At 35.3% G+C, this 9,369-nt stretch overlaps 1 protein-coding gene across 2 annotated transcripts in view; it reads right to left on the bottom strand.

Moving 5' to 3' along the window:
- Positions 1 to 9,369, bottom strand: part of ME1 (malic enzyme 1, NADP(+)-dependent, cytosolic) — a 176,982-nt gene that overhangs the window by 98,421 nt on the left and 69,192 nt on the right. For both annotated transcript variants that reach the window (XM_012638232.1, XM_012638233.1), the window contains one exon: positions 1,685 to 1,760. In XM_012638232.1, coding sequence (XP_012493686.1) covers positions 1,685 to 1,760 — 76 coding nt within the window. The remainder of the gene's footprint in view (positions 1 to 1,684; positions 1,761 to 9,369) is intronic.

Consider the following 9,369-nt stretch of genomic DNA (forward strand, 5'->3'; position numbering starts at 1 on the left):
TCTCTTCTTGAATTTGATATCTATATTCCTATGTTCCCTTCTTAGGATAGTATCTCTTCCCTTTCTAATTATCAAAGATTGGATTTAAGTTCCAACTTTGCTAGAAAAGTTATCTTAACTAGTCAAGCTTTCTCTGAATAGTATTTTCCTCTGAGTGAATGAATATGACACAGTTTAATTATATTTTGCTTAATAATTGATTGTTTTTGATTCATGTGTACTTTCAACTACACAGTAGAGACCACAGAAGTATAAGGTACACTTCTAAGTATATCTTCAGTATTGTTTTACAATCAATAGCTGCCATTTATTAAGTACCTATTGTGTGCCTGACACTATGTTAGGGTTTTAAAATAATAGTTGGCATAGTTAGGGTCAAGGATATCAGAGAGGGCCCAATATTAAGAGTCCAAAGGAACAGATAGGCTATGAATAAAGTTAAATATGCAGAGATCAGCTAGTTGGAAGAACAAGAAGCAAGGGTGACAGTTTACCGCCTAGCTATTCTGATTAAATGGATATTGATTAGAACGCTCTACTCCAGAGCTACTTCCTCTACTGATTTGTTGACTTTTAAAATCTCCTCTAGATTCCTGGCTAAAATGTAAATATCCTTCTTAAATGATCAGACATTTATACTTTATAGAATTAAGACATTTCTTAGGGTAGTAAGAACAGTATCTGTGGACAGTACAGTCTATTTGATGGGAGAAAAGTTCAGGATGCAACTCAGGTAGAGAAAGTAAAAAAAAAAAAAAAATGAGGAGATTAGAAATAGTGAAAAACATTTTAATCAATTTAATTTACAAGTTTTCCTAGCATGAGTCTTACAGAGCCAAATTAATCTGTTCTAGCCACAATTGCGCAAATAGAAAAGATCATTAAAGGAGTCACACTTCAGAAGTCATAGCTGAAGTGCCTTTGTACCACTAAAATGCATTGATTTATTCAATCTTAGTCCTAAAAGATACCACAAAGTTGCTGGGTACCCAACAGAAAAGAAAAAGGGAGCCAGAGTGGGGACAAGACATATCACCTCCCTTAGATAAGAAAGGCATAACACCATGTTTAAGAGCAGGGGCTCTCAGTCCACTCTGGGGCCTGCATTCCGCTTCCACCACTACCTGACACCACCAAGTAACCCATCTTGTGCTTTCCTTCCCTCACTAAATTATTATGATCATTACAAGAGTTAATCCATGTAAAGTGTCTCACACAGAAAACTATCAAACGTCAGACACTATTATTACTTTTATTTTCACCAGCTCACTCATAGAGGGAAATCAAATGAGCTATTTAAAGTCATAATGATAAAAGAAATGAACTAACAGATTTCTTTTGCTTACTTGGATTCCTCTTAGTGGATGACTGAATATCTACTAAGATATCACAAGGGGGTTTGCTTAAAGAAATTCAGTTGCTGCTGCATGTTCAACATTTATCATCACTTAGAAAGGAGATACTAAGAAATTAGACAGAAATAATAAGGAAACTTAATATCAAAATGGCATCAGAATATAATTAATTCACTATGCAAAAGTTAAAGGTATATAAATTAGGTGACATTCACTAGAAAAGCTACTGAATGCTACCTATTATCATGAGAATTTCAGTATGTATTAAACTGATTTATGGGAAAGAAAAGAGAACAAATTTGCCATAGTGGAAAAATTTGATAACTTACCTTGATGACATCTTCTGGCCATGCATTAAGAATTGAAGCAATATGCCCCCGATCATGTATACTAATGAAGAGACCTCTGGCAGAAAAAAAAAAAAAAAAAGAATAGTTTTAATTAACTTCAGACCTGTTGAACTATAGTGAACATTTAAAATTTCTTTCAAATTCATTTAACATATCTCCATTTATATCAAACTAGTGAAAATTATCTCCTTAAACAAATAAGGGATAGGAATCTTATAAGGGAGAAAGTACTTTAAACAATATATTGACATCTACAATAAAGGTATATTTAATCCTAAATTTTTTAAATATGTTGAAATTAAGAAACACTATATACAGAGAACTTAAATAGCATTATCAATTCCACTCATACATTCATTTACAGTCTTTCATTAAATAAGATAATATTAAATGTATGAAAAAGCACTTTGAAAAACAACATGAAGCATACATAAACAGGCATTTTCAAAGTATATTCCATTTATTACATTTTCAGTGTGAAGATGAGAACATGTATTAGAGATGGCTGAAGTGGCTTGACCAATGCTGAGCAGCTCTTTCATGTGGAGGTGACTCTTTCATTTGTGGTCTTAGTTGCTGTTTGCAACTGTCATTTAGACTCAACTGAAGTCTTTAACACTACCTGCCCCCTGCACCCTTCCTTACAAAAGTTTAACAGGTAACTTTATAAATTAAAATATTAAAATTTTAAAAATATAAATGCTTTATCCTCACTTAAAAGGTTTTTTTTTTTAAATTTAAATAGATTAAGGGAGTACAAGTGTTTTTTTGCTACATGGCTAAACTGCATAGTGGAGAAGTCTAGGCTTTTAATGTACCCAACATCTAACAGTGTACACTGTACCCAACAGGTAATTTTCATCCCACATCCCTCTCCCACCCTCCCCCTTCTGAGTCTCCAACGTCCAGCTCTGTATGACGATGCATCCCCATTGCTTAGATCCCACTTATAAATGAGAACATGCAGTATTTGGTTTTTTATTCCTTGGTTACTTCATTTAGAACAATGGCCTTCAGTTCCATCCAAGTTGCTGTTTTAGTATTGTTAAATATAATTCAAATACAGACAACCACACACGACAAACGTATAGCTTAATGAATTGTTATCAAGCAACCACTCTTCTACATAATACTCATTTAAAAAGAATCTTGCCAGTTACTCAGAAGTCATTCCCATGTTTTCTCCCCAAAACTCTTCCCTCCTGAGAGTAACAACCATCCTGACTTTCATCATATCATTTCCCTTATAGTTTTGTCACCCAAATCATAAAGCATCCCTAGGCACTATTGCTTAATTTGTCTGGTAGTTTCCTACAATCTGGATTTTACTGATTACTTCCCTGTGGTATACATTAACATGTTAATCTTTTTTCTGTATTTCTTAGAAAATTAGTAACTGGATCTGGAGGCTTAATCAGATTCATGTTCAATTTTTTGGACAAGACACTTCATAGGTTGATGTTATCAGAAGGCACACAATATCTGGTATTCCTTTTCTTGATGTTAGCAGCTGCTGATAGTAAATGCCTAAATTCACTAATTCATTGGGATTACAAAATGGTGATATTCCAATTTTATCATTCATTACTTATTTACTGGAATACTTCTTTAAAGAGAAATTTCACCACATCTATTGAATTGACACAAGGAAAGGAAAAATGCTTGATTCTCTTTACTTGTCAATTTTTAAAATAAAGAGCTGGTTTACTGGAATTCTTTGAGGGCTTCCCCTTAAGTCATTGTTATTGTTGTTGTGTGTGTGTGCATGGTGGATTTTGTTTTTTGGGGGAGATCAATATGAACTCATTGATTTAAACATATTTGATATGCTTCAATCTATCAGTTATTTTCCTTATTGATACTAATGTTGTCCATCTTTAGCAAATGAAATACTCTTCATACTGTCCCGAGTCCCTTCTGACATAACTATAGTAGATTTTTTTTAATTTCAAAATATTAAAGGGGTACAAATGTTACTGGTAACACGTATCGCTTTTGTAATGCTTGAGTCCCAGCTACAGGTATGCCCATCACCCAAACAGTGTACCCATTAGGTAGGTTTTTTGCCCCTTCCCTTCTCCCCACTCCCCTGCTTGATTTCCACTGAGTTTTACTTCTCTCTGTGCACACATGTACTCATTAGTTAGTTCCAATTTAATAGTGAGTACATGCAGTGTTTGCTTTTCCATTCTTCAGATACTTCACTTAGGAGAATGGTCTCCAGTTCCATCCAAATCGTTGCAAACGATATTAATTCATCCCTTTTTTTGGCTGAGTAGTACTCCATGGTATACACATACCACATTTTACTAATTCACTCATGAATTGATAAGCACTAGGGCTGATTCCACATCTTTGCATTTGTGAATTCTGCTGCCATAAACATTCATGTGCAGATGTCTTCTTGATAAAAAGACTTCTTTTCCTTTGAGGCTACAGCAGTTTTTGATCACTTTCTTGCTGTTATGATAAGATGTTCCAGGTTTATTTTGAAAATATTCAGCCCCAGGTCTGAAATCAGCCATTTTTCTAAGATATCCAGGTTTATTTTAGCAGAAAGTAGTTTTTCAAGGCCACAATCTAGGTAATAAGGATGCTTACTCCTACTAGTTGGCAAAGTATTTATAGAAAAATCACAAGACAATGTTGATAAGATTCACTTCCTATTTATGGCTGCAAATCTCAAATTAACACTCTTCTCTTATGCAATTTACCACTATGATTTCCTTGCAAATTTAACTGACCAATCTCTGGGAGGACTATTTTATACCTCCTTTCTCCTCCCATCTTAAATATCCATCCCCTTCTCACATTCTGTTGATAACCTAAATCTTGCAAATAGATGCAATAGGGTGAAAACTACCTCATCATTCTACTATAAATTCCATTAACCCATCTGCATATTTTTTTTTACATCTTCTGCCCTGCCTCCTGTTACAATAGAAGAAACTTCCCTAACGTTATTAAGGCCTTGCTCTTGTGCACAGGACCCTAACCCATCTCAGCTTTTCAAAGGCTTCACTTCTGCAATTATTCTATCTCTATGCTACATCATTGCTTTCTCTACTGGATCAATTTTAATGGCATAAAAACCTTCCCTAATATTATCTATCTTTTCAAAAGGTTCGATTTTGTCCCCTTCACAAGACTTGCACATTCTTCCTGTCTCTGTTTCTTCACCACCCATTCTCTCTTCAGGCTATCAGTAAGGCTTTTCTCCCTCTCCTCTCCACAGACAACTCCTACCAAAGTCACTGAGGATTCACATCTGCATACAGGCAAAGGTCAGCTCTCAACTCTGATCTTACTCGACTTCTCCACTGTGTCTGACACTGCTGACTTTGCCCCTTCTTGAAACACTTGATCTTCTCGCCGCTGCAGTAACAGATTTGCCTGCGTTTCCTCCTAATCGCTATTTGCTCCTTCTCTGATTCCTTTTGCTGCCTCTTCCTCCTCTGCTAGTCTTCTTAGTGCTGACCTATTCCAGGGCTCTATGCCCACTTCTCTTCTACACCTATACTCTCTATTGATATATCTCAACCAGTCTCATGATTTTAAATATCATGTTCATAATGATGACTCTCAAATTTCTATCTTCAACCTATATCTCTCCCTTGAGCTCCAAACTAGAAATCTAACTACCTACTTAATTCTTTTTCATTTTTCAAGCCTCAGCTCAAACCTTAGTTTCTCAGACAGGCCTTCTCTCATAACAGTAGTCAATGCACCTCCACCTCAACATTTTTATCATCTTCATAATGCTTATAAATATCAGGAATTGTCTTATGTATTTGTTCATATGTTTACTGTCTGTCTCTACCCTGGCACCCACACCCAGTATACAAATACACACAAAGCAGTAAGTTCCGTAAGTACAGAGACTATTTTGGTTAGTTACATTTGTAACCCCAATGCCAATCAAGTGTGCTGGCTCACAGAATGTGTCCAACAGTACGTGCAGACTTGAGTGCTGAAAAATTAGGCTTTTATGAACAATTTTTTAAAAGCACAGAAAACATGAAATACAATCTTAAGAGAAACCAGAGTATAGGAAAACATGAAATAAATCCAGACTTATACTGACTTATTAAGAAACCAAAAATTATATTATGACAATAAATGATACGGGAGATTACTTATGATTGTCTGACTCAACAAAAATATTAACTTACTAAGTTGACACATATCTTTTCCTGGTTCTCTTGCTGTTTCATATGAATTTATTTTGCTTCTCAAAAATGATTATAAGCTCTTTATAGGTTATATATTTCTTTTGGATCCCTGTCATAGCCAACTTGACCCTATATAATCAGCAGGACCTCAATAAATAATTGTAAAATTAAAATGAAATATTTCTGGATGTTTTAAAGAAGGCACTTTTGTTGAATTATCAAAGATATTCTTGGCAACATACTATTAAATATTTCTCAGAAACTGGTTAGTTAGCCAAGGTTTTCCAAGTAATGCTGGTCTCAGGAAACATCATTTTTTAAATAAGGGGGACAATGAATGATACCAAAATTAACACCAATTAAATGCCAAGATTTATTATATACAGATCTGAGTTCAGCTTCAGGAGAAGAGCCACTTGACTACCTGTAATTTCTTACACTGCGTAGAGATTAATTCATGGCAAAAATGATCACTTTGGAGACAGCTCAATAAAAGAAGATCTGTAACGTCCCACCAAAATGAAGCATTTTAAGAGACTTATTTGCAATGCTTCCTGAAATGTCTTCATGATTATAAATCTAACAAGATATCCAAAAGTGTTTTGGCACAGAAATGATTCATACTGTCTGGTATAGAGCTGGATATGAAACATTAATTTTCAACATAGTTATAAAATGAAAAGTTTAGACAAGAAAGGTATTTATCAATGATATTTTAAAAATGAATGGAATTACAATGAACACCTTTTTACCATCCCTGTTTTTGTTATCGATTTGTTTAAAATATTTAATTTTTATTCAAAGAATGTTAAACATGCCAATTAAAAATACTCATGCTTAAAAAAATACACTTTTGTGTCTGTTTCATGTTAGAACTGAGACAATTTTGAAATGTGGACTATTTTTTCATATACATAGTTCAAACTTTTCTCATAACCTCTAACATTGTATGTATTCCACTCTCAAAACAGATTTGGAAGATGACATAATATTCTTACTTTTTCACATTGTCTCAGATGACATCCCTAATGAAGTGTATTTCATATCAAAATAGAATTCATTTTATAACATGTGATTTTCTATTGTAACTAGACTATATTTTCTTTTAGAAATGGGCTTATAACCCTAACTCTGGCCCACTGGAGGAGGCAACCACTCTGCAATTTTCTTAATAATCCTCTCTTCCGTAACAGAAAATTATCTTTTAAAGTAAGAAAATTAGACCCCAGATTTTTCACAAAATGTGAGCATGCATTACTGAGTCCTGGCAGTTAAGCCAAAGTTGAGCTATACCAACAGGTCTGGGTTGATGGGGAAAAAAGTACTAAAAAAAGCTAACTTTAGGTAAAATGTAGGTCTGAAGATCTGGAGATAGCTGGGATAAAGAGGCAGAGTTAAGAGTCATATGCCTACAGTTGAAAGGAATAGAAGATTGTACTAAAGGGGAAAGAAGAGAAGGCTAAGGGGAAAGTATTACAAATTAGTACCCCAATAAAAGAATAGGATGACTAAGAACAGTCCTTAAGAAAAAAAACGATCTAACAGGGAGGACAATCAGTGTTTGTGAAACCAAGGGAAGTCAAGGGAGGAAAATGCTAAGAAGGCACGGATCAACATGATCATGTCTTGCACTAAATCCCTAGAAGAAATCTTCTAAGTGTATTACAAAGAATTGTTTTTTCCTACACTGTTTGATTTAAACAGACAACATGATGCCTCATCACTACAAAAACATTCTCCTACATAACCATAACCAGAAAATGAATATTGGAACATTTCTACCATCTAATCCTCAGAACCATTCACGATTTACCTGCTGTCTCAGAGATGTCTTTCGTAATGAAAAGAGTCTAGTTCAAAATGCTGCACAGCCTTTAGTTGTCACATCTCTTTGGTCCCCTTCAATCTGAAACGCTTTCTCAGTCTTTCCTTGACTTTCACAATCTTAATGCTTTTAAAGTTACAATTTGGTGTTTTTATAGAATGTCCCTCAATTTATTTGACTTTGTGTGGTATTTCCTAATGATTAGATTAGATTATGTATCTTCTGCAGGAATATGACACAGTGATGCTGGCTTCTTCTTGTTTACTCTCAGGTGGCACCATTCCCGACTCTCACATGACTGGTGATGTTCACTTTGATTCCCTGATTAAGGTGGTGCCCTCCAGGCTTCTTCACTGCAAATTCATTCTTGTTTCCCTTTGTATTTAACAAATATTATATGGGAGGATTCTTCGAAACTCTGTAAATACACTGCTTCTTCATCCAACTTTCAATATATTCGTATCAGTATGGGTTTATGGTTTATCACTTTATTTAGTAAGTTTTAATATGTTGCAAATATGATTTATTTGAGGGCCAAACTGTCCCAGGTATAACCAGTGGGAGCCCTTTCAAGCTGCCTTCTGCGGTTTTTGAGATAACCCTACCATTCTTTGAGTACTTCCTTACTTTCTGGTACAACATGTCCCAAGTTCATCTTTTACCTAGTCTGGCACAGCCCTGGAATCAGCAATTTCTCTAAGGAGTTCTGGTTCCTTCTGGTGGAGAATGATATATGATAATCACATCGGAGAGCTCAGTGTGCTCATTGTTACTGGGGTGTTGCTCTTCCCAGGCCAACACAACGGACAGAGCTAGAGTATATATGTATGTACCATGTACATACATACTTCATACATATCTGTGCACATTTGTGTATACACACCTATTTATTTACTTCTGTATCTATCTATCTAAATATTGAAAACTATAACTTCACAACAATACTTCAGCAAGGTTCATTCTTTTTTTCTCCCTTCAGTTTTCACTTTTTCCTACAGTAAGAAACCTAGCTCACATTATGCTTAATATATTTACTTATTTGATCAGTTCCCCTGTATAAAAACAATCTCCTTCCCTCCTGAGTGGACATCCCACTCACCTCAATCACACTCCAATCTCTGGAGGGTTACTCCAATCTCTGGAGTAGGTAACCCTCCTACACAGATGCCCTCCTCACCCCACTGGGGCAATGACACGTGGCACTGCACCACCCTCCTACCAGATTCTCCCTCAAACTTGCTTGCCTCTCATGCCCTGAGCCAGGCCACCCTCCTATTTGGGTGTTTTTAACCCTGCTCAGGCTTCAACATTTCAAGCTGGGGTCCCCAGCCCTTTTAATCAGAGAATAAAAGAGCATGATACAGAGAGGGGTGCAGCCAGACTGCTGCTGCTGCCTTGGAGGAATATGGAAAACTGACATGGGGTACACGAAAACAAGCTATATGCTGGAGGGATGCCAATCTACATCACATCTTTACACATTAAAATATTTATTCCTTTGCTTATCATACTTGTGGAAATTATTTTCCTAATTTTTTAAATTTATCTTTCACTTTTCTTTGTCATTTCCATTTATATACAGTGAAAAAAAAAGATTTTTCTCCTTTCATATTTCTTACATTTCTTTCAAATATACAAAGTCCTGCCTCATCAATCATTTGTCTGTA

This window comes from Propithecus coquereli, unplaced genomic scaffold (genome assembly GCF_000956105.1).
Source record: "Propithecus coquereli isolate 6110/MARCELLA unplaced genomic scaffold, Pcoq_1.0 Scaffold127, whole genome shotgun sequence".
NCBI classification, from domain to species: Eukaryota; Metazoa; Chordata; class Mammalia; order Primates; family Indriidae; genus Propithecus; species Propithecus coquereli.